This window comes from Calonectris borealis, chromosome 29 (genome assembly GCF_964195595.1).
Source record: "Calonectris borealis chromosome 29, bCalBor7.hap1.2, whole genome shotgun sequence".
Lineage (NCBI taxonomy): Eukaryota > Metazoa > Chordata > Aves > Procellariiformes > Procellariidae > Calonectris > Calonectris borealis.
In genome coordinates this window covers 4,635,539-4,657,955 of record NC_134340.1, presented here as the reverse complement: position 1 = coordinate 4,657,955, position 22,417 = coordinate 4,635,539, and the positions used below count along the sequence as shown (strand labels likewise).

General features: G+C 71.4%; 7 protein-coding genes across 18 annotated transcripts in view; 5 read left to right on the top strand and 2 right to left on the bottom strand.

The window, feature by feature from the left end:
* Positions 1–467: 467 nt before the first annotated feature.
* On the top strand, positions 468–3,241 carry MPZ (myelin protein zero). The gene is made up of 6 exons (XM_075133505.1): positions 468–673; positions 1,240–1,406; positions 1,500–1,713; positions 1,795–1,930; positions 2,045–2,105; positions 2,245–3,241. The coding sequence occupies exons 1-6, from the start codon at positions 607–609 to the stop codon at positions 2,347–2,349; spliced, it is 750 nt and encodes a 249-aa protein (XP_074989606.1). The 5' UTR covers positions 468–606; the 3' UTR covers positions 2,350–3,241.
* Positions 3,242–4,717: 1,476 nt separating this feature from the next.
* Positions 4,718–6,683, bottom strand: PCP4L1 (Purkinje cell protein 4 like 1). The gene is made up of 5 exons (XM_075175949.1): positions 6,647–6,683; positions 6,182–6,274; positions 6,024–6,034; positions 5,784–5,925; positions 4,718–5,419 (listed from the first exon to the last, which is right to left on the bottom strand). Exons 1-5 carry the CDS (start codon positions 6,681–6,683, stop codon positions 5,277–5,279), a joined length of 426 nt encoding a protein of 141 aa, XP_075032050.1. The 3' UTR covers positions 4,718–5,276.
* A 485-nt stretch (positions 6,684–7,168) lies between these two features.
* On the top strand, positions 7,169–9,929 carry NR1I3 (nuclear receptor subfamily 1 group I member 3). Its single transcript, XM_075176137.1, has 8 exons — positions 7,169–7,430; positions 8,039–8,169; positions 8,589–8,761; positions 8,843–9,051; positions 9,128–9,273; positions 9,359–9,475; positions 9,551–9,656; positions 9,747–9,929. The coding sequence occupies exons 1-8, from the start codon at positions 7,252–7,254 to the stop codon at positions 9,874–9,876; spliced, it is 1,191 nt and encodes a 396-aa protein (XP_075032238.1). The 5' UTR covers positions 7,169–7,251; the 3' UTR covers positions 9,877–9,929.
* Positions 9,930–9,937: 8 nt separating this feature from the next.
* The window catches only part of TOMM40L (translocase of outer mitochondrial membrane 40 like), a 46,872-nt gene continuing 34,392 nt past the window's right edge, over positions 9,938–22,417 (bottom strand). Inside the window, exons 1-9 of one of the 3 annotated variants that reach the window (XM_075176132.1) lie at positions 12,772–12,940; positions 11,821–11,888; positions 11,631–11,723; positions 11,353–11,454; positions 11,149–11,254; positions 10,953–11,075; positions 10,757–10,833; positions 10,579–10,681; positions 9,938–10,507 (exon numbers count right to left, since the gene is read on the bottom strand). In XM_075176132.1, coding sequence (XP_075032233.1) covers positions 10,368–10,507; positions 10,579–10,681; positions 10,757–10,833; positions 10,953–11,075; positions 11,149–11,254; positions 11,353–11,454; positions 11,631–11,723; positions 11,821–11,888; positions 12,772–12,871 — 912 coding nt within the window. In that variant the 5' untranslated portion in view covers positions 12,872–12,940 and the 3' untranslated portion in view covers positions 9,938–10,367. Of the gene's footprint in view, positions 10,682–10,756; positions 10,834–10,952; positions 11,076–11,148; positions 11,255–11,352; positions 11,455–11,630; positions 11,724–11,820; positions 11,889–12,771; positions 12,941–22,417 lie in introns of those variants that run through there. The other 2 variants (XM_075176131.1, XM_075176130.1) reach the window with 2 other exon arrangements.
* APOA2 (apolipoprotein A2) lies at positions 14,473–15,385 on the top strand. The gene is made up of 3 exons (XM_075176136.1): positions 14,473–14,523; positions 14,916–15,136; positions 15,213–15,385. The coding sequence occupies exons 2-3, from the start codon at positions 14,934–14,936 to the stop codon at positions 15,328–15,330; spliced, it is 321 nt and encodes a 106-aa protein (XP_075032237.1). The 5' UTR covers positions 14,473–14,523; positions 14,916–14,933; the 3' UTR covers positions 15,331–15,385.
* UFC1 (ubiquitin-fold modifier conjugating enzyme 1) lies at positions 15,629–16,690 on the top strand. The gene is made up of 6 exons (XM_075176135.1): positions 15,629–15,780; positions 15,875–15,942; positions 16,057–16,120; positions 16,203–16,279; positions 16,353–16,443; positions 16,514–16,690. Exons 1-6 carry the CDS (start codon positions 15,658–15,660, stop codon positions 16,583–16,585), a joined length of 495 nt encoding a protein of 164 aa, XP_075032236.1. The 5' UTR covers positions 15,629–15,657; the 3' UTR covers positions 16,586–16,690.
* Positions 16,922–22,223, top strand: USP21 (ubiquitin specific peptidase 21). 10 transcript variants are annotated; one of them, XM_075176121.1, is made up of 14 exons: positions 16,922–17,023; positions 17,979–18,063; positions 18,136–18,937; positions 19,880–19,939; positions 20,201–20,324; positions 20,415–20,526; positions 20,627–20,764; positions 20,839–20,903; positions 21,000–21,103; positions 21,191–21,277; positions 21,356–21,434; positions 21,568–21,675; positions 21,754–21,868; positions 21,965–22,223. In XM_075176121.1, the coding sequence occupies exons 2-14, from the start codon at positions 17,990–17,992 to the stop codon at positions 22,053–22,055; spliced, it is 1,959 nt and encodes a 652-aa protein (XP_075032222.1). In that variant the 5' UTR covers positions 16,922–17,023; positions 17,979–17,989; the 3' UTR covers positions 22,056–22,223. The 10 variants fall into 10 exon arrangements, with proteins under 10 accessions (XP_075032222.1, XP_075032215.1, XP_075032218.1 ...); XM_075176114.1 differs by having other exon boundaries at positions 16,946–17,023; positions 21,353–21,434; positions 21,758–22,223; XM_075176117.1 differs by having other exon boundaries at positions 16,946–17,023; positions 17,979–18,937; positions 21,758–21,868.

Here is a 22,417-nt window from a genome sequence, read left to right as displayed (position 1 = left end):
GGGTGTGTTTTCACCCCAAAATGGAGCCGGAGCAGAGGCTGCTGGGAGCGTGCTTGGCCGGAGCTGGCAGTGCCAGCGGGGGAGCCCCTCACGGTGGGGCCGGAGCAGGGACCGCACCGGAGCGTGCCGGCAGCCAGCCTGCGGCCGCGGGATGGGGGGACGTGCCGGTGGCCCGTGGCGCAGTCGGCACGAGACCCCAAGCCCTGCCGGGCAGGTCCGTCCCTGAGACCAACTGGGGACCGCGGCCGTGTGCCGGTGCCCTCCGGCTCCGGCCACATTCCTGCCGAGCCGCCTCCACCGTGGGCGGGAATGCAGCCGGACAAAGGGCGCTGTGTGCCCGGCCCCCCCGCCGCGTGCTTCCCCCTCCTCGCCCATGGCCAAACTAAATGCCCCCTTTCAGCCCGGAGCGCCCGGCACCCCTGGCCCCCACCGCCCCGGCTGCCCGGCGCCCATTGGCCCGAGGCCGTGGCGCCGCTGGCATCATTCGGTGCTGCTTGCTCTTAAACCTCGGCCCCTGTCCCGCCAGCACCCTTCGGCACGCCGCTGGGCCCCGCGCACCGCCAGCCCTCCATGCGGCTCGGAGCCGGCCAGTGACAGGCAGCCACCATGTCGCAGGGTGCCAGGGGCGGCGGCAGCCTCCTCCTCCTCCTCGCCGGGCTCCTCTCGCCGCTGGGTAAGCTGGGGACGGGGATGGGGGACCAGGGCTGCTGGTCCCGAAATCCTGATCCTGGACGCTGAGGGGTACCGGGGGGCTCCAGAGCCCGTGGAGGTGGCTGTGGGGCTGGCGGCCACCCACACATCTGCTTTCGGGACTGTCGCTGGTGGTGGCAATGCTCCAGGGCCGTACCTGTGGCCCTGCCCCAGGCCCCATCACCGGGCTGGAAGGAGAATCCCGGCACCGGCCACCTCCCTGGGGACGGGAGGGGGCTGCTGGGTGCCAGACCCAGCCCTGCCAGTGTCCCTGGGCATCAGCCAGCACTGGGACATGGTCCCCTTTGAGCCGGCCATGGGGACGCCAGGGCGGAGGCTCCCCACAAAGGCACCCACGGTGGCACAAAGAGCCGCTGTCCCCAGCCAGTCCTTGTGCTTTCTCCGGGGCCAACAAAAGCCCTTTGGTGGCAGCACAGGGCTGGGCATGGGGCTGGCGTGGGGGCACAGACCGGCCGGCGGCCCTGGTGATGGGCACCATCCCCGTGCCCCGGTCCCCCGCAGGGCTGACGGGTTTGTGCCCCCTGGCAGGGCCATCCCCGACGTCCTCCATCCACGTGTACACGCAGCGGGAGGTGTACGGCACCGTCGGCTCCCACGTCACCCTCTCCTGCAGCTTCTGGTCCAGCGAGTGGATCTCTGAGGACATCTCCATCACGTGGCACTTCCAAGCCGAGGGATCCCGCGACAGCATCTCCGTAAGCGCCTGCTCCACTTTGGGGCGCAGGGTGGCCGTCCTGTGCACGGAGGCACCATGACCCCGATGTCCATGTGTCTGTCCCCATCACTAGATATTCCACTATGCCAAGGGCCAGCCCTACATCGATGACGTGGGCAGCTTCAAGGAGCGGATGGAGTGGGTGGGCAACCCCCACCGCAAGGATGGCTCCATCGTCATCCACAACCTAGACTACACCGACAACGGCACCTTCACCTGCGACGTCAAGAACCCCCCCGACATTGTGGGCAAGTCCTCCCAGGTCACGCTCTACGTCTTCGAGAAAGGTACGGCGCCGGCGGTCCCCTCCCTGCCTCAGTTTCCTCGCTCCAGCCAGGGGGGCTGACGGGATGCTGGTGTCCCCGCAGTGCCCACCCGCTACGGCGTCGTGCTGGGCTCCATCATCGGCGGGGCTCTGCTGCTGGTGGCTGTGGTGGTGGCCCTCGTCTATCTCATCCGCTACTGCTGGCTGCGGCGGCAGGCAGCCCTGCAGCGACGGCTGAGGTGAGCCCCACTGCCCAATCGGGACAAAACCACCCTGAAACGGGGCTGCCGGGCAGGACCGGAGGGGGTTTGACCTTTCTGAGATGCCTTTTCGCCTTTCCACCCCAATTTTAGTGCCATGGAGAAGGGGAAGCTGCAGCGATCGGTCAAGGACGCGTCCAAGCGCAGCCGGCAGGTGAGCGCCAAGGGGGCAAAATGGCCTGGCCGGGGCGGGGCGAACCCCTCTCCTGTCTTTTGGGGTGGGAGGAGAGGCTGCGGGGCGAAGTCCCTGGGGCGGGGGGTACCGCAGCGCCAACGCTGCCCCGTCCCCACAGGCGCCCGTGCTCTACGCCATGCTGGACCACAGCCGCAGCACCAAAGCGGCGAGCGAGAAGAAAGCCAAGGGAGCCCTGGGAGACTCCCGCAAGGATAAGAAATAGCGGTTAGCAGGCAGGGAAGGTACTGTGGGGGCGGGCGCCGGGCCCCCCCGGCCCCCCAAAGTCATCATGACCATCGAGATGGAGCTGCGGGGGGAGGCTGCCGAGGCTGCTCACCCCCCGCCCGCCGTCCGCTCCCCCAGCAAGGGCAGCCTCAAGAGTGCCCTGATGCACATCATCAAGCCGAACTCGGGGACCTGACGCCTGGCTGCCAGCGGAGGGGGGGGGCCAGGATGCAGCCCCCCCGGCTCCGGGAAGCGGCCGCCCCGGGGTGTGGGACCCGGCGAGGAGCAGGGTGTGGTCCTCGCCCCCGGTCCCCCGGCCTCGGGGATGCCCCAGCGTCCCCCTGCCCCATCCCGAAGCCCCTCGGTCGGTACCTTCCTCTGCGCAACCGCTGCCCTGCCCAGCCCTGGGCACTGATGTAATTTTTCTATTTGAAGACACAACCAGTGAATTTTGGGTCCGTCTCCCCCGGGGCTGCCTCGGTCCCCCCCTCCCCAGGGACCTGCGGGGTCCTCGCGGGACCATGCCACCCCCATCCCTCCCTGTATTCCCCCAAAACCAGGCTCTGGGAGGGTTTTTCTGCCCCCATCGTTGCTCCTTTTCTGGCCGTTTTCTCGTCTCTCCCCGTGACCGAGCCCAAATGACGTTGCGGGGTGGCCCCCGCCCCGTCCCCTCCGTCCCACTCCCGTACCCCATTAACCCTCCCACTCCATAACCCCCGGCCCCCCATGCCAGCCGGAGCCTCGTGGAGGAGGAGAGGCTGCGGCCAGGCTGGAGGAGCCGCCAGTGCCCATCACCCTGGAGCCGGGCGCCGCTCCTCGACGTGTTTTTCTACGCCCTGTCCATGTCCCCCCATCCCCACGGCGCCATTAATAAAACTCACATCTCCAGGAGCCCAGTGTCCACCTCAGCTTGTCACTGTTCCCCGCTCAAGGTGGGGGTGTCTGGGGGGGGGGCAGGGGGCTGCTGAGCACTTGTGAACTCATTGCATGGAGGCCCGCCAGCTCCCACAGAGAAAGGGGCACCGCTGCCGCCGTGCCTCAGTTTCCCCAGGGGTGAGGTGATATCTCGAGGGCAGGCTCGTGGCACCCCAGGGACTCCCCCTCAGCTGGTGGGGGCTGTCCCCGAGGCCATCCATCATGGCTGCGCCCCACCCTCAGGCCACCTTCCCCCTTGCCCCCACCAAGCTGTTGCGTTTGTGTTAATTAAAGCTCACCCCAATTAAGGCAGAAGCCGAGTCTCAGGTCCTGCCCTGGGCACACAGGTGGTGGGTGGGGATCCCCCTGGGGCAGGTGGGGGTCTTCCTCCATGGCCATTGCTCACCCCGCGGTGACTGTCACCGTCCTGGCAGCGGGGCTCAGGGAGGGACCGCGGCCCCAGCATTGGGGGGCAGTCGGGGTGATGGGCTGACTCTGCGCTGGAGCGGAGCAGGAGCGCTCCTGCCCCAGGGCTCGGTGCCAGCCCGCAGCCCCATCCCACAGCTGTGCGACTCAGGCTCCCACACCGACACAGCCGAGGGAGGGCCGCCGCGCCCCCCCCGCCCCCGGCCCCACCACCGGGGCTATAACTGTCTTTTCCCTAATAAGTCTGCGGAGCGAGCAGGGGCCGAGCCCGACCCCGGCGCCCCCGGGGCGTCCCCTGGGCCCTGCCTCTCCCTTGGCCACCGATGCTGTTTTTCTTTCCAGCGAGCTATTTCTGCCAACGTGCTGTGGCTCTGCGCCGGGTCCCAGCGTCCCCGGTCACCGCAGGGACCGGCTCTGCATCCAAGCACCAAGAAACCCCCGTGCAAATCCCCCAAATGGCTTTATTTTAACCACCCCAAAGCACTTCTTTTTTCACCAGCAGCAGCCCAGGTACCTCCTGCGGCTGCTCTCAGCAGGGCCGCGGTGGGAGCCGGGTCTGGGAACCGCCGCTGGAGCTGGCCCTGAGCAAAACTTTGATGCCTGGAGGGATGCGGCATCACCAGGCCTTCGTCCCCCGAGGAAGAGGAGCAAGCGGCGGTGTCTTTCATCGCCGCTGCAAAGAGCGGTGCGATGGGAAATGAGGCCACGGCTCCGAGGGCTGATAAATTAAGCAGAATTCCATGGGGAAAACCCCAGATCGGAGGGTGATGGGGGATCCCGGGGTGGGGATAAAGCCATTCCCAAAGCACCAGCCAAGGGGCCTCATCCCAAGGGGGGAACCCTCCACCCACATCCTGGGGACACCCCCACCTGTGCCCCTCCAGGCAGGGACAGCCTGGCCCCGGGGACCTGCAGGGCTGCTTTTAGCAGGGGGCTCCACCCCGCTCTCCCAAGGAACGGGGACCTGGGGGTCCCATGGGGTGGGGGACCGTCCCCACACCCTCTCCCACAAACCACTCCGCCTCCTCTTCCCGATGGTTTATTCTTTACACATGCTAAAAGCCCCCCCCCCAGGGGAGGGGACGGTGACAATGACAGGAACATGGGGAGGGGGCAGTGCGAGGACGGGGAGCATCCCAGTGCAAGGGGACCCTCGTGGTGGGCTGCAGCGAGACCTGCCCCCCCGCAGTGTCCCACCCCCTGGGACAGGACAGGGGCTTCCCTCGCTCAGGGGACACCAGTGTCCCCCCACCCCGTATGTCCCCAGCGGCCAGCATCGCCACGGATGGGGAAATGGGGGCTGCCCCAGGGAAAAGGGCATTTCCATGCCATTCCCTCACACAAGGGCCACCTCCACGCCGGGGGACACAGGACTCAGCCGTGTCCCCCCCACATCGACCCCCCAGCTTCACCCGGGGTCCTGGCTCAGGGGTGGGCGAGGGGTAGGGAAGGGCTGAGCCCCCCCGGGCCCTGCTCGCAGAGGATGGGGCAGCCCCGGCATGGCGGAGGTCAGGATGAGGCCATGCCCACGTGCAAGAGCGGGGTGCCCGCCGTGGGCAGGGGGTCACGGGACCCCACAGCCACTCAGGGCCCCGACTCCTTCTTCCGCTTCTGGAAGCGACGGAATTTGCCCTGGATGGCAAGCGCGGCTTTCTCCGTCTCAGGCGCGCTCAGGTCGATGTCGATCTCCTCCTCTTCCTCCACCTTCTTGGGGTCGACAGCTTTGGCTGGGGGGGGGACAGGACGGGGGCTGCCCTGGTTATAACCTGGCACCCCCAGACGCACCCCAGCACCCAGAGAGCACCCTGAACCACCCCCTCCAGCAAGGGACACCCCATCACCCCCCACCTCAGGTGAGGGACACCCGGGGAGGCACCGCACCACCCCCCCAAGGGACAGGGAAGGACAGAGCAGGTCCCCAAACCCATCCAGGTGTCACCCCCCACCCCACGGTGGGGACACAGATCCTGGAGGCTCCAGGGGTCCCAGGCACTGGGGCAGAGCAGGGGTGCTGGGCGGGCATGGGACAGAGGTGACACCGGTGACAGGGCACCCCACAGGGTGCACCCCACTGGTGCCGGGGGTCCTCACCTTCCTCCTGCCCGCCGGGGGCCTCTGCCGCGGAGGGGGACTCACGGGGGCTGCGCTGCAGAGAGAAGGGGGTGCCCGGGGGTGACACGGGGCCCCCGGCAGCAAACCCGCACCGGGGGGGGGGAGCACGGGCTCCGCTTTGCTGGGGACGCCCCCAGCCACCGGGGTCTCCCCCCGCCTCCAGCTCCCCCCCTCACGGGGTGCAGCGTCCTCCCCGCCATTCCCAGGGCAGTTCCTCACCCGGCCCGTTGCTAAAAATAAAGGAAAAAGGGAAAAACCCCTGACCGGCACCGGCACCGGCACCGGCACCGGCACCGGCACCGGCACCGGCACCGGCACCGGCACCGGCACCGGCACCGGCACCGGCACCGGCACCGGCACCGGCACCGAGCCCTCACCTCGCTCATGGCCGCTCCGGTGCCGCTGCTGCTCCCGGTGTGCGGCGCCCCGCGCTCCGCCGCTGCCTTTATAGGGGCGCGGCTGAGTGACGGCTGCGGGCAGCCAATAGGGCGTGGGGGCGCGGCCGGGTGGGGACCCGCCCCCCCGCGTGTCTCACCCCCCCCACCGAGCCTCGACGCCCCGCGGAGCCGGACCCGGGGGGGACCCGGGGGGGGCCCGGGGGGAACTGGGGGCCCGTGGCCGTCATCACCCCCCGAGCTGCCACCATCCCGGGGCACCCCGAAGGTGGGGAGTGACTCCCGGGGAGGGACAGGCCCTGCCTGGGGGTCCTGGGACCGCTGGCAACGCCCCACAGCGGGCGGTGGCGGGGACCTTCCTCGGAGGTCAGCAGTGGCAGGACAGCCACCGCCGTGGTCCCCGTCCCCTCTGGGCTCTGCCGCCCCGAACCCCTCCTCAGCACCCACCTGTGTCCTCCTGCCTGCCTGTCCCTGTGTCTGCCATGCCTGTCCCCGCCTGTCCTCCCCCCCGTGCCGCCTGTCCCCCCCCCGTGCCGCCTGTCCCCGCCTGCCGCAGCCTTGCTCAAGTTCAAGGTTCAAACTCCACAGGGCTCCGGCGGGGAGGCGGCGGGGACGAGCCAGGGCCAGGCGGCCCCCAGCTGCACGGCCGCGAGCACCGGGCACCGGCCACACCGGTGGGCACTGGGTCCCAGGTACCGGCACTGACGGGCACCGGCCACCTTCAGGGGCGTCACACTGGCGGTTCAGCGGTGGCCGGGCGGGAGGTCACAGCGGCGAGTGGGTGCACAAGGGCGGTGCGCCACGGGACAGGGGGGACATGGTGGCTTCGAGGGGACATGTAGGGGACGGGGCCCGGAAGCCGGTGTCGGGGCAGCGGCCGCAGGACAGGCAGTGTGCCCACAGGGCACGGTGCCGGGTGTTGCTCAGGCGGGAGCCGTGGTGTGTGTACGCACATGCACACTCCGCACACCCGTGCACACGCGCCCCGTTCTGCAGGCTCTGTCCTCGCTGCCATCCCCCTGGTCCAGGCACCGTCACCTGCATCCCCGGCCATGTCCGTGTTGAGCCCCTCGGACGTGGAGAGCAGCCCCCGCCCACTGCCGGGCGCCCAGGTCCCCAGAGAGGAGGATGCAGAGCCCGGAGAGGAGAAGGTCTGTGCCGTCTGCGGGGACCGCGCCACCGGGTACCACTTCCATGTCATGACCTGCGAGGGCTGCAAGGGCTTCTTCAGGTGGGGGCTGCCACCGTGGGGGGACCGGGGCTGCTCCGCAGCACCGGGCGGGAGCCAGGAGATGGGGTGGGATGGGACAGGGTGGGGTGAGATGGGATGGGACAGAGTGGGGGGACAAGATGGGATGGGGCAGGACAGGATGGGACAGGACAAGATGGGCTGGAATGGGACGGGGTGGGATGGGATGGGAGAAGGGGACAGGGCAGGAGGGGACAGACGGGATGGGAGAGGACAATATGGGACAGGATGGGACAAGATGGACTGAAATGGGACAGGACAAGATGGGATGGGACAAGATGGGCTGAAATGGGACGGGATGGGACAAGGGGACAGGGCAGGATGGGACAAGCGGGATGGGACAAGACACAATGGAGTGGGATGGAACAAGATGGGACAGGACAGGACGGGGTGGGACAAGATGGGATGGCTGCTGCCATCCCACGCTCAGGCCATTCAGCCTCTCCAGGGCACAGAGGTGACAGAGTCTTGGAGGCCGGAGGTGGCCCCTGCCCCGGGACATCCTGTCCCCCAGCCCCTGCAGCCCCTCTGTCCCCCCGGGGACGCACAGTGACAGCCCGCGGGGTCTCACAGCTCCTGTGTCCCCCCAGGCGCTCCATCAACAAGGGCGTCCGCTTCACCTGCCCCTTCGCCCGGAGCTGCCCCGTCACCAAGGCCAAGCGGCGGCAGTGCCAGGCCTGCCGCCTCCAGAAGTGCCTCGACGTGGGCATGCGGAAGGACAGTGAGTGCGGGGACAGTGGGGGGGACATGGGGGGAGAGGGGATGGGGTGACACAGGGGAGACCTGGGGAGGACAAGGGGGACACGGAGCAGAGGGTAGAGGGAGGACCTGGGTGGGAGAACATGGGGCAAAAGGGGATGAGGGGGACCCGGTGGGGGATAAGGGACAGAGCAGTCTGGCCTGGGTGGGATGGCAGGGGAGGACATGGGGGCAGAAGGGACAGTGCAGCCCAGGGGCAAGGGGACAGCAAGGGACAGGGGCGTAGAGGTGACAGGAGGGGGGCGTGGGAGAGAAGGGACAAGGGGGACCCTCTTGGGGAGAGGGGACCGTGGGGCAGTGGCATCTCCGAGCACGGGGGGGGCTGTGCCACCCGTGACCCCCGTCCCTGGTCCGGGGGTGACGGTGGCGGCGGGGCGGCAGTGATCATGTCGGAGGAGGCGCTGCGGCGGCGGCGGGCGCTGCGGGGGCAGCGGCGGCTGGCGCAGGAGCAGCCAGGGGGGCTGACGGCGGAGCAGCAGGAGCTCATCGGCATCCTCATCGTGGCCCACCAGCGCACCTTCGACTCCAGCTTCTCCCAGTTCACACACTACTGGGTGAGTGGGGACCCCCCGGGACCTGGCTGTCCCCGCAGGCACCCCGGCACGGCACTGACACCCCAGCTGTTGCCGCCGCAGCCCGCCGTGCGCCTCTACGTCCCCAGCCCGCAGCCGCAGAGCCCGCCAGAGCCGGGCATCCCTGCCACGTGGCCGCCATCCCCGCAGCCGGACTGCCTGGACGAGGACGTGCTGCCCGACGTCTTCTCCATGCTGCCCCACTTCGCCGACCTCAGCACCTTCATGATCCAGCAGGTCATCAACTTCGCCAAGGAGATCCCGGCTTTCAGGTCCGCGGCGAGGGGGCACGGACGGGAGACCCCCACGGCCGCCCCGGCCCTGACGCCCTCCCTCGCCCCCCGGCAGGTGCCTGCCCATCGATGACCAGATCTCGCTGCTGAAAGGGGCCACCCTGGAGATCTGCCAGATCCAGTTCAACACTGTCTTCAACGCAGAGACCAACGCCTGGGAGTGCGGGCAGCACTGCTACACCATCCAGGACGGAGCCCTGGGTGAGGGGGGGGACGGCAGCACCGGGGAGAAGGGGACAGCCATGTCCCCGTCCCGGCTCGCCCGTCACCGCCGCGCTCCCCCCAGCCGGCTTCCAGCAGATCTACCTGGAGCCGCTGCTCAAGTTCCACGTCAGCCTGAAGAAGCTGCGGCTGCACGAGGCCGAGTACGTCCTGCTCCAGGCCATGCTGCTCTTCTCACCAGGTAGGGACGCTGGTGGCCGCAGCGGGGTGTCCTCTCGGCCCCGCTGACGGCCGCCCGCCCGTCCTGCGCCCCCAGACCACGCCAGCATCACCCAGCGGGACTTCATCGACCAGTTCCAGGAGAAGGTGGCCCTGACGCTCAAGAGCTACATCGACCACCGGCACCCCATGCCCGAGGGCAGGTACGTGCCAGTGGGACTGGCAAGGCCGCGGTCCCCTCCGCCGTGGGGACGGCCACCGGGTCCGATCTGGGCGCTTCCCCCCTGCCCCAGGTTTCTCTACGCGAAGCTGCTGCTGCTGCTGACGGAGCTGCAGACGCTGAAGATGGAGAACACGCGACAGATCCTCCACATCCAGGACCTGTCCTCCATGACACCGCTGCTCTCCGAAATCATCAGCTAGACCCCGTGGCGAGCCCCGGCCCCCCGCTGCGAGCACTGGGGCTCACCGGCTACCAGAGCACTTTACAGGGCAGAGTAAAGCTCCTTTATTTTTCCAGGCTCCACGGGTGTGTGCACGCAGGCACCGCCGGCGCCTCCAGCCCCCGCCGCGACCCGGAGCCACCCCCCATGCCGCCGGTGGGAAACCGAGGCAGAGCAGCGGTGGGAGCAAAGGGAAGCGCGGCGCCGGGGCGAGGAGGGGGTACGGGCGAGCGCTGGGGAGATGGGGGCCCCCAGCCCCGAGAGGCAGCCGCTCCTCAGCCTAAAGGCGCTAACAGCCACCACATGCTGTCACACAGTGTCCCCCGGCCATGAGGGACCAGGTCCCCGCTCCGCAGGCTCCCCTGGCACCGCGGCACGAGAGAGGGGCCTGGCCGGCGCCCCTGCGGCACGGCACAGCGCGGTGGCTCCCTGAGCAGGACGGTGGCACGTGCTGCCCGCCCCAGCGGCCCCTCAGCCCACAATGACGCTGAAGCCGCAGTGGAAACGGTTCTTCCAGTGGTTGAGGAAGGCGCCCAGAGCCAGGGTGACGGGCAGGGGGGGCAGCTTCTTCTCCAGCACCCCCCCGACGCTCCAGTTACTGTCCAGGAGCCCTGTGGGGGGGACAGAGTGAGCGCCCGGCCAGTGCCAGGGGTGCCGGGTGCCGGCGCGGCTCCTCGCTCACCTCTGAAGACCATGTTGGCCTGTGGCAGGTTGAGCTGGTAGCCGAAGGCGAAGGTGGTGTCCTGCAGCCGCGTGTTGGCCTCCAGCTCCACCCCGACCTGCACCTGGGGGGCAGAAAACATGAGGCCCCGGGGGGGACGGGGACAGAGGGGGGATGGGGGCACGTGGGGGACACTCACCTGCTCGTTGGCTCGGTGGTAGTAGCTGGCATGGGCGCCGCCGTACCCCACATTCAGCGTCGCCACCCACTTCAGAGCTGGAAGAGAAGCAAAGCGGAGGGCGAGGGGAGCCGGGGCGTCCCCCCGGGGCCAGCGCGGCGGGCAGGACCCCCGGGGCCGTGCCCACGGCCCCCTCGAGCGCAGGGCGCCCGCGTACCCGTGTATTTGCCCGCCAGCGTGAGGATGGCTCCCTCCTCCCCCGGCCGCCGGTGATAAACCATCTCCCCGCCCAGGACCAGGCGGGAGGTGACGCTCTGGAGGAAATGGGCCACCAGGATCACTGCGGGGACAGCATGGCCCTCAGCGCTCGGCCCGCCCGGGCCCGGCAGCCACAGAGGGGACGTCCCGCTCACCGGACTCGCCGAGGAGGTCGGGGTTGCCCAGCGTGAGGGTGGCAGTGCAGTCGTCCCCCCGGTACTCGCCGTCGAACTGCCACGTCATGAACTTGGCCTGGTGCGTCTGCAAGGGAACGGGCACCGTGGCAGGTCCTGCCACCGTCCCCGCCACCGCCTGGGGGTGACGGAGACGCCCCCGCCCCAGGGTCCTCTCCCGCCCACCTGGAAGACGGCTTTGGTGCGGATGCGCTCGGCCACGAGGTGCAGCACTTGGGCGTTGAGGCTGCCGCTGTTGTCCATGTCCCCGACCAGCGTGGGGAAGGCCTAGGGACAGGGGGGGTCAGCTGGGGGGACAGCGACCCCCCGCCCCCCTGACCCCGGCTTGAGCCGCAGGCTGGGACCCCTCACCCCTGGGTAACCCCCACCCATCCTAGTGCCATTTCAGAGCCTTGCGGCCACCCCAGGGCCACCCTGCGGCCACCCGTGGCGCAGGGCCTCACCTCAGTGGGGCCGAGCTGCCGGTCCCCCACGAAGGTGGCGTTGAAGTGGTAGCTGGAGGGGCCGAGGGTGCTCATGTGAACCGTGTGCGTCACCTGCGGGGACGGCGCGTCAGCGGGGGGGCGGGGGGGCCCGGGGGTGGCAGCGGCCCCCCCCAGCGCAGCCCCACGGGTCCCCGAGTGTCCCCCTGACCTGGAAGTGGCTGCTCAGGGTTTTGGTGACGATCAGCTTCACCCCCTCCATCTGCTGTGGGAAAATCTCTGGGGGAGAGCGGGGGCTGAGCGGGGCCCCCACTGCCGTCCCCCCTGGGCCACGGCTGCCGTCCTCCCCAGGGCACCGCTGTCGTCACCCCCGGGGAACCGCTGCCGTCCCCCCCGGGCCACCGCTGCCGTTCCCCCCCCGGGGCACCGCTGCCGTCCCTCGCCCGGGCCACGGCTGCCGTCCCCCCCGGGGCACCGCTGCCGTCCCCCCCGGGGCACCGCTGCCGTCCCCCCCGGGGCACCGCTGCCGTTCCCCCCCCCGGGGGCACCGCTGCCGTCCCCCCCCCGGGGCACCGCTGCCGTCCCTCGCCCGGGCCACCGCTGCCGTCCGCCCCGGGCCACGGCTGCCGTTCCCCCCCCCGGGGCACGGCTGCCGTCCCTCGCCCGGGCCACGGCTGCCGTCCTCCCCGGGGCACCGCTGTCGTCACCCCCGGGGCACCGCTGCCGTTCCCCCCGGGGCACCGCTGCCGTTCCCCCCCCCGGGGGCACCGCTGCCGTCGCCCCCGCGGCACCGCTGCCGTTCCCCCCCCCGGGGGCACCGCTGCCGTCCCCCCCCCGGGGCACCGCTGCCGTCCCCCCCGGGCCACCGCTGCCGTCCCCCCCGGGCCACGGCTGCCGTCCTCCCCGGGCCACGGCTGCCGTCCTCCCCGGGGCACCGCTGCCGTCCCCCCCGGGGCACCGCTGCCGTCCCCCCCGGGCCACGGCTGCCGTCCCCCCCCCGGACCACCGCTGCCGTCCCGCCCCGGGTCAGCCCCCCGGTGCCATCCCACCTCTCCCAGGGCCACCCACAGGCCGCCCCCCGTCACCCCCCGGTACCAGCCCGTCCCACAGCGCCACCGGCCCCCCCCAGCGCTGCCAGGACCACGGCGCCCCCCGGCCCCACCTTTGCACTGCCGGTGCAGCTCATCGAAGCTGCCGGGGCTGCCGAGCGGCTCCCCCCGGCGCGGGGCGCGGGGCGCGGCGGGGCCCAGCACGTTGCCCATGGCCCGGCCCGGCCCGGCCCTACGGCCGCCCGCCCCCCCCGTCCCCGCCGGGCGCCGCCATCGCGGCCGCGGGCGCCGCCGCCACCGGAAGCGGCTTCGCGAGGCCGCGCCCGCCCGAAGCCACCGCCGCCATCTCGGGCGCGGGCAGCGCTCGCCGCCCATTGGCTGAGCCACCGGGGCCGGAGCCCTACGGAACCGTGCTCCCCGGACCCCCCAGTCCCGTACGGCGCCGTTCCGGGGCTGCCGCGTTCCGCCCCGCGGGCTCAGCCGGGGCCGCACCGCGCCTCCCCCTCCGTGTCCCCACGCGTGTCCCGCGTGCCCCCATCTCCTCCCTGTCCCCGCCCCCCACATCCCGTTTCCCCCCTCGTGTTCCATTCCCCCCATGTTCCATTCCCCCCTGTCCCCTCTGTCCCCCTCCCTGCGTCCCTGGACCCCTTCATGTCCCGTGTACCCCCATGTCCCCTCCCCGCGTCCCTGGACCCCACCGGCTGTGTCCCAATTCCCCCCCGTGTCCCCCGCCATGTCCCCTCTCTGTGTCCCCCCCCACGTCCTGTCTCCCCCCACCTCCCCTGCCCCACGTCCCCTCCCCATGTCCCTGCCTTGCCCCACGTCCCCCTCCTTGTCCCCTGCCCCGTGTCCCTGGACCTTCTCCATGTCCCCCCCCATCCCCTGCCCCTCCCGCTGTCACCAGCAGCTTTCCTGGAAAAGGCTTGGAGGGGAAGGGGCCTCAGTGGCCCCACAGGTGACCCGGGGGACAGAGAGTTTTTGTCCCCCGTGCTGCCCAGGTGCCCTTTGGCCGCGTGTCCCCAAACAGCGCCGGAGCTGGCCCCCGGCCCGGCCCCGCGGTGGGGTGTCCCCAGGGTCCCCCCACACAGGTGCCCCCTCCGGGACCCCACGGGGACGGCCCCTGCCTGCCCCGCGCTGAGTCACGCCGTCACGTTGGCGGCCGAGGGTCAGTGATAAGGTGGGCGACGACCTTCACCCCGCGGGTGTCGGTGGCAGCCGGGGCGGGCTGGGGTGTGCAGCCCCACAAGGTGCCCCCGCCAAGCCGGGACCCGCGGGGCTGGGGCAGAGGGGCTGGTGGGTGCTGGAGTGGGGGTACGGGGGGGCCCTGGGGATGCTCTGGGGGTCCCGCTATGCTGCGCGGCTACAGCCTGCCGTGGGACTGCAACACACCATGGGGCCACACGTGCCACGGGGCCACCACTTGCCGTAGGGCTCCAACATGCCACAGGGCAACTGTGTGCCCCAGGGTACCAACGTTCCACAGGCCACCGCATGCCACAGGGCCACTGCATGCCACAGGGCCACTGCATGCCACAGGGCCACTAGCGAAGCCCCCGCTGCAGCAGCCCCAGTCCCCAGGGCCCCCCACAGCCTCAGTCCCTGGGCCATTGTCACCCACCGCCCGCATCCTGCCCGGGGCCACGGGGTGTTTGGGACACAGGGACAGTACCCTGGGGTGCGGGGCCACCCCCGGCGAGGACGAGGAGGGGCCGTCCCCCGCAGCGACCCTTAACCCCGCCATGTTTACCCAGGCTGTGGCAGGGGCCGGCACGGCCCCCCTGGCCCAGGGGCGGGAGCTGACCTGGGGGATATAAGGAGCCACCGAGGGGGCACCCACAGCCCCGCACCCCCAGAGTCTTGCCCAGGTGAGCGGCAGCCAGCACCCAGCGCCCAGGCAGGACGGGCCTGTGGGGCAGGACGGGGCTGTGGGGCAGAGATGGGGCAGGGTGGGGATGGAAATGGCGTGGGGTGGGATGGGACAGGAGTGGGGAGGACGGCGCCAGTGGAGCCGTGGGGCTGGGATGGGGTGGGATGGGGCCGTGGGGTCGGGATGGGGTGGGACGGGCTGGCAGGGAGGTGGGGCAGGGATGGGGCAGGAGGGGGCCCGAGGTTCCATGGGGTGGGATGGGGCATGACGGGGACGCTGGGGCAGGGATGGGGGGTGGGAAGGTGCTGTGGGGCAGGAGTGGACAGGAGGGGACGGGAGGGGACAGCAGGGCCGTGAGGCGGGCCAGCCACCGCTGACCCGGCCCCACAGGCCCCCAGCCCCGCCGAGATGAAGGTGCTGGTGGCTGCCCTGCTGCTGCTCTGCGCCTGCCGCCTCCAGGCCGCCCTGGTGAGACGCGAGGCCCCGGCCGAGGAGGCCGCTCCCCCGGCCGTCGACGACTTCTTCACCCGCCATTTCCAGTCCTTCTCCGACTTCGTGACCAAGGACCTGCCCCAGAAGCTGCAGGCAGAGGAGCTGCGCAGCCAGGCCGAGTACGGGGGGACGGGGGGATGGGGGGCGCCCCTCGGCCGCCCCTCAGCCCCCCCTCACCGGCTGCCTCTCCCCCAGGGCCTACCTGGACCGGGCCAACAAGCAGCTGGCGCCGCTGGCCCAGGAGCTGCGGAGCAACGTCCTCGGCCTCTTCTCCTCCCTGCTGGAGCTGGGCAAGGGCGAGGGGCAGCCCTGAGCCCCGCCATGGCGGCCCCCGCGCCCCCCCCATGACAATAAAGCCCTGGAGCCGCTGCCGAGTCCCTGGTGCTGTGGGGCCGGGGGGGGAGGAGGCGTGAGCGCGGCTGAGGCCCGGCAAACTCAGCTCTGCCATCACTAAAGATGGACGCCGAGGGCGGCGTCGCGCCCTGCCCGTGCCCCTAGTAAAGATGGCGGCGCCCGCCCGCTACACCCCACCCCCGCCGCCGCGTCACGCCCCTAAGCAAGATGGCGGCGCGGGGCGCAGAGCCTCCGATAGCGTCACTTCTGCCCCGAGCCAAAATGGGCGGCTTCCGGCGGTGGGGAGATGGCGGAGGAGGCGGCGCGGCGGGCGGTGGCGGAGCTGCCGCTGCTGCGGACGGCGGCGGGGCCGCGGGACCGGGAGGGCTGGGCGCCGCGGCTGAAGGAGGAGTACCGCGCCCTTATCCAGGTGCGCCGGGACCGGCCCCCCGGTCCCCCCCGGTCCCCCCCGGTCCCCCCCGGTCGCCGGGCGGCCCCGCTCACCCCCGCTCCCCCCCTCCCAGTACGTGGAGAACAACAAACGCGCCGATAACGACTGGTTTCGCCTGGAGTCCAATGCCGAGGGCACCCGGTGGGTGAGCGGGGCCGGGGGGGGCCGGGCCTCCCCCCGCGCCGGGGCCGCTCCGGTGTTCGGGGGTCCCCGGGATTGAGGGGGGCGGGGGCCGGGCCCCCCCATGCCTTGCAGGTGGTTCGGGAGGTGCTGGTACGTCCACGAGCTGCTCAAGTACGAGTTCGCCATCGAGTTTGACGTGAGCGGGGGGGTTCGGGGGGGCGCGGGGGGCTGGGGGGGCCGCGGGGCCGCTGACCCCCGTCCCGCCCCTCCCCCCCCAGATCCCGGTGACCTACCCCTCCACCGCCCCCGAGATCGCCATCCCGGAGCTGGACGGGAAGACGGCCAAGATGTACAGGTGGGGGGGAGGGGCCGGGGCCGGGGGTGCCCCTGGGGGGGCCGGGGGGACTGACGGCTGCCTCCTCTCACAGGGGGGGCAAGATCTGCCTCAGCGACCACTTCAAGCCCCTCTGGGCCAGGAACGTCCCCAAATTCGGCTTGGCCCACCTGATGGCGCTGGGGGTGAGTCGGGGGTGTCACCCGTGGGGGTGGGGGGGGTTCCCGCGGGGCCGCTCACCCTTTGTCCCCGCAGCTGGGCCCCTGGCTGGCCGTGGAGATCCCCGACCTCGTCGCCAAAGGCATCATCCAGCACAAGGAGAAGTGAGCGGCGGGGGGTGCAGCCCCCCCGGGAGGTGCCACCCCCCCACACCGCTGCTCCCGCCACCCCCCACCGCTGCGCTGCTGCTCCCCAATAAACTCTTCAGCCTCGGCCTTGCCCCCGCCTGCTGCTCTGGGGAGTCCTAGGGGGGTCCTGGGTCCCCCACAGCCCTCGGGGGTCCGGCCGCCCTGCGCGACCCTATAGTGACACTTTATCGAGGGACGCTGTCACTTTAAGAAGACTGAGCGCGGCGGCCCCTTTAAGAACGGGGGGGGGACGCCGCTCGGTCTCCATAGCGACGCGGAGGCGTCAGGTGGGGGCGTGGCAAAGCGTCGGCGCAGGCGCAATGCGGCGCGCGAGGCCGCCGGGGGCGGGGCGGCGGGCGGGAGGAACAAAGATGGCGGCGGGTGCTGCGGGAGTTGTTGCCATGGCGGCCCGCGGGAGGTACGGCGGCGGCCGGGCGGGGGCGGGGGGCACCGGGGGGCGCGGGAGGGGGGCGGCAGGCGGACGGCAGGCGGGGAGGGCTCTGCGGGGCCGGGGGGAGGGGCGGCAGCGAGGCCGGGGAGGGGGGACATAGACACACGCCCCCCCCCCCCCCAGGTGTCCACCGGTACCGGGCAGGGGATGGGATGCGGGGGGGGGAGGGCCCCGGAGGGGCGGCGGACGGTGCCCGGGGGAGGGGGGTGACCAAAGCAGGGGCCAGCGGCCGGGTGGGTCACGGGGCTGGGGCCAGGCCCGGGCAGGACGGGGGTCCCCGGGGCGCGGGATGGGCAAGGCGGAGGGCTGGAGGCCTTTGCCATCGGCCTGGCCGACCCCGCGGGGCCCTTTGCTCCGGCCGGCAGCCGAGAGCTCGGGGCTCCCGCCGTGCCACAGCCTCCGCGGCTGCACCGCGGCCATCGTCCCCGCCGGCGCTGCACCGGCAGCGGGAACGCCGTCCCTCCCTCCCTCCCTGCCTGCTTGAGCCGAGCCGGCGAGCGCCCAGCGGTATCGAGCTCCTGCAGAGCCGCTCCAGCCGCTCTCTGGGGACAGCCATCGCCGCTGAGCCCCTCCCCGGGGGGCACCGAGCGCCGGCGGGGCCTGCGCCCCCCCAGCGCCGCGTACCCCCGCGGAGCAGGAGCCGGGAGATGGCTGCCTCGCCACCCGGCCGTGCCGAGCAGTGCTTCGGCAGAGCCCGGCTGCTCTGAGCGGTGCTTCGGCAGAGCCCAGAGCGGGCAGGTGGGAGGAACCCGCTCCCGGTGGTGCCAAGCGCCTCCGTGACTCACCCACCGGCTTGGGGAGCGTGGCACAGCACTCGCCTCCCGTCGGTGCCGCGGCAGCTGGGCGAGGGGGGCCGCGGGGTCTCACAGGTCTGTCCCCTGGTCCCATCCGGTGACCCAGAGCGTCTTTCCTTGTGCCGCAGGGCCCCCGCCGATGGGACCCTCCGGCCAGCCACTCGCCGCGGGGGGCTGTGAGCAGTGTTGGCGGGAGGAGGCACGGCGAGAGAGGTGGGTGCGTGCCCGGTGCCTCCACGTGCCGTCCCGGCACCGCTGGCATCAGCCCGGTCCATCTCCCTGCAGGGCTCCCCTCTCAGCCGTCCCCACGATGCCCCAAGCCTTGGAGCACCGCGTCGGCCGGGCCAGGGACCACGCTGTCGTCACCTCCCAGCCCAAGGCCGCCGCCAAGCTGCCCAGTGGCCACCGGGCCCTGAGCCAGGAGCGCCATGCCACCGCCCTGGCCTCCGCCGCTGCCAACGGGCTCTCCCCGGCCCCCAAGCTTCGCCTCCTGCCGCCCCGGCCCGGCCCGCTGGACGACCGCGGCAAGAAGCTGGAGCTGGACAGGGGTCGGGCCTCGAAACGGGGGGAGGCTCTCCGTGGCTCGGCGTGCCGGCGGGGGCCCGTGAAGGCAGATCACGCAGTGCGGGTGCCCGGCTCTCCGCAGGCGGGCGCCATGCCGGGCAGCGCCTCCTTCTCCCTGCCCGCCGGAGCCTCGCTGGCGGGGCGCGAGGCGGAGCGCCGGCGGAGCAACCTGGCCCGCTCCAAATCCATCAGCATCGGGGACCTGAGCCAAGGTGGCAGCGGTGGCCGCGCCGAGGACGTGGCGGCAGTGCTGAGCCGGCTGGTGCTGAGGGACTGTGGCCACCAGCTGAGTGCCGGCTCACTGGCGCTCAGGAGGAGCTCCTCTCTCCGGAGGGTCAATGTCTCCCCGGGGCTGGACGGGAAGCCCACCGCCCCGCTGCTCTCCGTCCGGCCCGAGGGCTGCCCCAGGACTCGTACTGCCCCTGACCCCCTGTACGCCCACAGCCCCAACGTTCCGGTGCCCGGCAGCCCCGCCCTGGGCAGAGCCCCGGCACCCGGCAGGACCGAGGAGAAGGCGGCAGCCGTAAGAGCCTCAGGATTTGTCCCGCCGGTGGGACATGCCCTGGCCCCCACGTTGCCTTGGTCGCGGGGCAGCAGCTTCGCTCCCATCGGGGTCATGGGACAGTGGTGCCGGTCTCACCTCTTCCCGCTCCGTTCCTCCTGGGGGACCCCCGCTGCGAAAGGGTTGAGTCCCCTCGGCTCCGTGGGTGCTGGGGGCTGGCTGGTACCGTGCCCGTTTCCGCATCCGCCTTCTCCCTGCGGAGCACCCGGGCCCTGTCCTCCACTCGCCCTGGGCCACACGTGGGGATTAGGTGCCCTGAAATCCCAGGGCCGGGCCTGCGCCGGCGGGGGATGGGGACACAGCTAAGCCCTCCGTGCCGCATCCCCCGCTGGCAGCTCCGGGGGCTGCCCCTGGCCCTGCCGAGCCGCCCTGCTCCCCGCGCCGCCCACCTGCACCTCACCGGCATGGCGCGGGGCAGGCAGGTGTGTTTGCCTCTGCTCCCCGTTCTCCGGGCGCCCGCTGTCCCCGAGGTGGCTCTCCCGCTAATTAATCCCCCTGAGATGAGCCTCCAGCAAGGCCCAGAATAGCCAGGGGAAATCGGATCAGCTAATGAGCTGTGACTTAGAGAGGCGGAGGGGGCCCGGCGACGCCGGTGCCGCAGTCCCGTCCTGGCGCCCAGGCGGTGCCGGAGCCATGCCGGGGCTGCAGGGAGCCACGCTGGTGGAGCTGCCGCGCAAGCTGCACCGCACCCTGCTCACCAAGCGGGAGCTGCAGGGCCGCGGCGCCGACATCTCCGAGTCGGTGGTACACACGGCCGTCATGGGGCTGCTGCTCGTCAGCGGCGAGGTGAAGCCTCTGCCCTGGGGAGCCGTCCGTCTGTCCGTCTGTGGGAAGCCGAGGGGCAGCTGGAGGGGTTTGCTGCCTGGGGACGGGTCTCACTCCTCTTCCTTTGTGTCCCCACAGACCCATCACACCCTGCTGCTGGGCTCGGGCCACGTCGGCCTCAGGAATCTGGGAAACACGGTAAGTGCCCATGTTCCCATGCCCGCCCGTCCCTCTGTCCTGGGGTGTGCAAGGGACCTGGGGTCCCCCTGGGCTTGCAGTGGCCGTAACCAAGCAATTCCCTCCCACTGGGGCGGGCATGTCCCCAGGGATCCCCCAGCCCCTCAGGGCTCCCCGCGACGCAGCAGGGTACAGTCAGGGGCCCAAGGGACGGTGGGGGACACGCCGAGGCCCAGTGGGCCCCCCCAGGGCATCACCGCATCCCCACCACTCTCTCCGCAGTGCTTCATGAACGCCGTGCTGCAGTGCCTGAGCAGCACCAAGCCGCTGCGGGACTACTGCCTGCGCCGGGACTTCCAGCAGGAGCAGCCCCCGGGCCCCCGCGCCCCCCAGGAGCTCACCGAAGGTGGGACGGGAGCCCCCCACAGCTAATCCCCCCCAGGTCTTACGTAAACCCCACTGGTGCTGACAGCCGGCATGTTCCCCGTCCCTGTAGCCTTTGCCGATGTCATCGCTGCCCTCTGGCACCCCGACTCCTCCGAGGCCGTCAACCCCGGGCGCTTCAAGGCTGTCTTTCAGAAATACGTTCCCTCCTTCACCGGATACAGGTGAGGCTTTGCCCCCCGCCCCAGGGGACCCCCGGCAGCTCCCCTGCCCTCCCGGGGGGCCGGGGGCAGCAACGGGTGCGATGGGTCCATCCCACCGCAGCCAGCAGGACGCGCAGGAGTTCCTCAAGTTCTTCATGGACCGGCTGCACGTGGAGATCAACCGCAAGGGCCGCAGGACCCCCAGCATCCTCTCAGACGCTCGGCGGACCCCTGCGCTGGAGGACCCCGAGATGCTGAGGTGAGGGGGAGAGGGGTGCCGGGGGGGAGTCCCAGCTGTGGGGACACAGCCCGACCCGTCGCCGTTCCCCACAGCGACGACGAACGTGCCAACCAGATGTGGAAGCGATACCTGGAGAGGGAGGACAGCAAGATCGTGGGTGAGCGCTGATGGGCAGGGATGACCCCCCCCTGGACCCCCCAACCCCCTCGGGGTGACCCTCTCTGCCTGGCCTCACGCCCCTCCTCGCCCCCAGACCTCTTCGTGGGGCAGCTGAAGAGTTGCCTGAAGTGCCAGGCGTGTGGCTACCGCTCCACCACCTTTGAGGTCTTCTGCGATCTCTCCCTGCCCATCCCCAAGGTAGGGATGGGGCAGAGCCCCCTGGCCACCCCTATCCCCCCCAGCCATCCCCTGCCCAGCCCCCTGCCTGACCCTCTCCCCCTGCAGAAGAGCTTTGCCGGTGGGAAGGTCTCGCTGCACGACTGCTTCAGCCTCTTCACCAAGGAGGAGGAGCTGGACTCGGAGAACGCCCCGGTAAGAGGCCGGGGCTGGTGGCTCAGCACCCCGGTTCGGCACCCCTGGCCCCCTCTCACGGCGCCGTGCCGCCAGCAGGTCTGCGACAAGTGCCGGCAGCGGACGCGGAGCACGAAGAAGCTGACCATCCAGCGCTTCCCCCGTGTCCTGGTGCTCCGTATCCTTTGGGGACTGGAGGGTGGGGGGCCGGGGGAGAGGCTTGGGACCCCTGGTGCTGCCGGTGCTCATGGTGAGGGGTGTGGGGCTGTCCTGGGGTGCCACCGGGCCACATTTCCCTTGACACTGCCCAGACCTGAACCGGTTCTCCACCACCCGCTACTCCATCAAGAAATGTTCCGTCTTCGTGGACTTCCCCCTCCAGCAGCTCAACCTGCGGGAGTTCGCCAGCGAGAAGGCTGGTGAGGCGCGGCGGGGGGACGCGGCGGGGGGACGTGCCAACCCCCGGGGACAGTGCTGAGCCCGGCCTCCCGCCACAGGCAGCCCTGTCTACAGCCTCTACGCCCTCTGCAACCACTCGGGCAGCGTCCACTACGGCCACTACACCGCCTTCTGCCGGGACCCCGCCGGCTGGCGCGTCTACAACGACTCCCGGTAGGTGCCCCCCAACCCCGCCCGCCCCCGCCTCGCCCGGGCCCCGCGCCCCGCCTGCCCAGCCGGGGCGGGCGTGGGCTGAGGGTGCCGCCGCAGCGTCTCGCCCATCAGCGAGAACCAGGTGCCGTCCAGCGAGGGCTACGTCCTCTTCTACGAGCTGGAGGAGCCCCCCGGCAGGAGGCCCTGAGCCGCCCCGGACCCCCAGCCCCGCGCGGCAGGGGCTGTCCCCTGCCCGGACCCGGGCGGTGGCCCCCCAGCCCCCCACGGCGGGGCGTGGACAGAGGGCGGGCGGCCGCAGCCCATGCTACCCCAGGCGGGACTTTTGTGAATAAATTTACTAAAAAAACCCCAAAAAGCCGAAGTTCGGAGGTGTGAAGGGTTGGCCCTGGCTGGGGCGGGGCGCGCTGCCTGGGGGCAGTGGGTGAGGGGCGGGGTTATTGGCAGAGGGGCGGGGCAATGGCAGAGGGGCGGGGCGTGTTGGGGGTTCAGAACTGGTGGGGTGGGTAGGCTTCAAGGGCGGGGCTTATTGCGCAAGGGGCGGGGCTAATG

Bases quoted from the DNA above. Each gene is read 5' to 3' on its own strand.
- MPZ (XM_075133505.1), top strand. From the start codon at position 607: ATGTCGCAGGGTGCCAGGGGCGGCGGCAGCCTCCTCCTCCTCCTCGCC. The intron at 1,714-1,794 runs GTACGGCGCCGG...GTGTCCCCGCAG, and splicing joins GCTCTACGTCTTCGAGAAAG to TGCCCACCCGCTACGGCGTC. The intron at 2,106-2,244 runs GTGAGCGCCAAG...CCGTCCCCACAG, and splicing joins CGTCCAAGCGCAGCCGGCAG to GCGCCCGTGCTCTACGCCAT.
- PCP4L1 (XM_075175949.1), bottom strand. From the start codon at position 6,683: ATGGCAGACACAGGGACAGGCAGGCAGGAGGACACAG. The intron at 6,275-6,646 runs GTGGGTGCTGAG...GGCTGCCCGCAG, and splicing joins AGGCAGGCAGGAGGACACAG to CCGTCACTCAGCCGCGCCCC. The intron at 5,420-5,783 runs GTGAGGACCCCC...TCCCCCCCCCAG, and splicing joins CCCCGGCGGGCAGGAGGAAG to CCAAAGCTGTCGACCCCAAG.
- NR1I3 (XM_075176137.1), top strand. From the start codon at position 7,252: ATGTCCGTGTTGAGCCCCTCGGACGTGGAGAGCAGCCCCCGCCCACTG. The intron at 9,052-9,127 runs GTCCGCGGCGAG...GCCCCCCGGCAG, and splicing joins AAGGAGATCCCGGCTTTCAG to GTGCCTGCCCATCGATGACC. The intron at 9,476-9,550 runs GTAGGGACGCTG...CTGCGCCCCCAG, and splicing joins CATGCTGCTCTTCTCACCAG to ACCACGCCAGCATCACCCAG.
- APOA2 (XM_075176136.1), top strand. From the start codon at position 14,934: ATGAAGGTGCTGGTGGCTGCCCTGCTGCTGCTCTGCGCCTGCCGCCTC. The intron at 15,137-15,212 runs GTACGGGGGGAC...CCTCTCCCCCAG, and splicing joins GAGCTGCGCAGCCAGGCCGA to GGCCTACCTGGACCGGGCCA.
- UFC1 (XM_075176135.1), top strand. From the start codon at position 15,658: ATGGCGGAGGAGGCGGCGCGGCGGGCGGTGGCGGAGCTGCCGCTGCTG. The intron at 15,781-15,874 runs GTGCGCCGGGAC...CCCCCCTCCCAG, and splicing joins AGTACCGCGCCCTTATCCAG to TACGTGGAGAACAACAAACG. The intron at 16,280-16,352 runs GTGGGGGGGAGG...CTCCTCTCACAG, and splicing joins AAGACGGCCAAGATGTACAG to GGGGGGCAAGATCTGCCTCA.
- USP21 (XM_075176112.1), top strand. From the start codon at position 17,990: ATGGGACCCTCCGGCCAGCCACTCGCCGCGGGGGGCTGTGAGCAGTGT. The intron at 18,938-19,879 runs GTAAGAGCCTCA...GTGTCCCCACAG, and splicing joins CCGAGGAGAAGGCGGCAGCC to ACCCATCACACCCTGCTGCT. The intron at 20,325-20,414 runs GTGGGACGGGAG...CCGTCCCTGTAG, and splicing joins CCCCCAGGAGCTCACCGAAG to CCTTTGCCGATGTCATCGCT.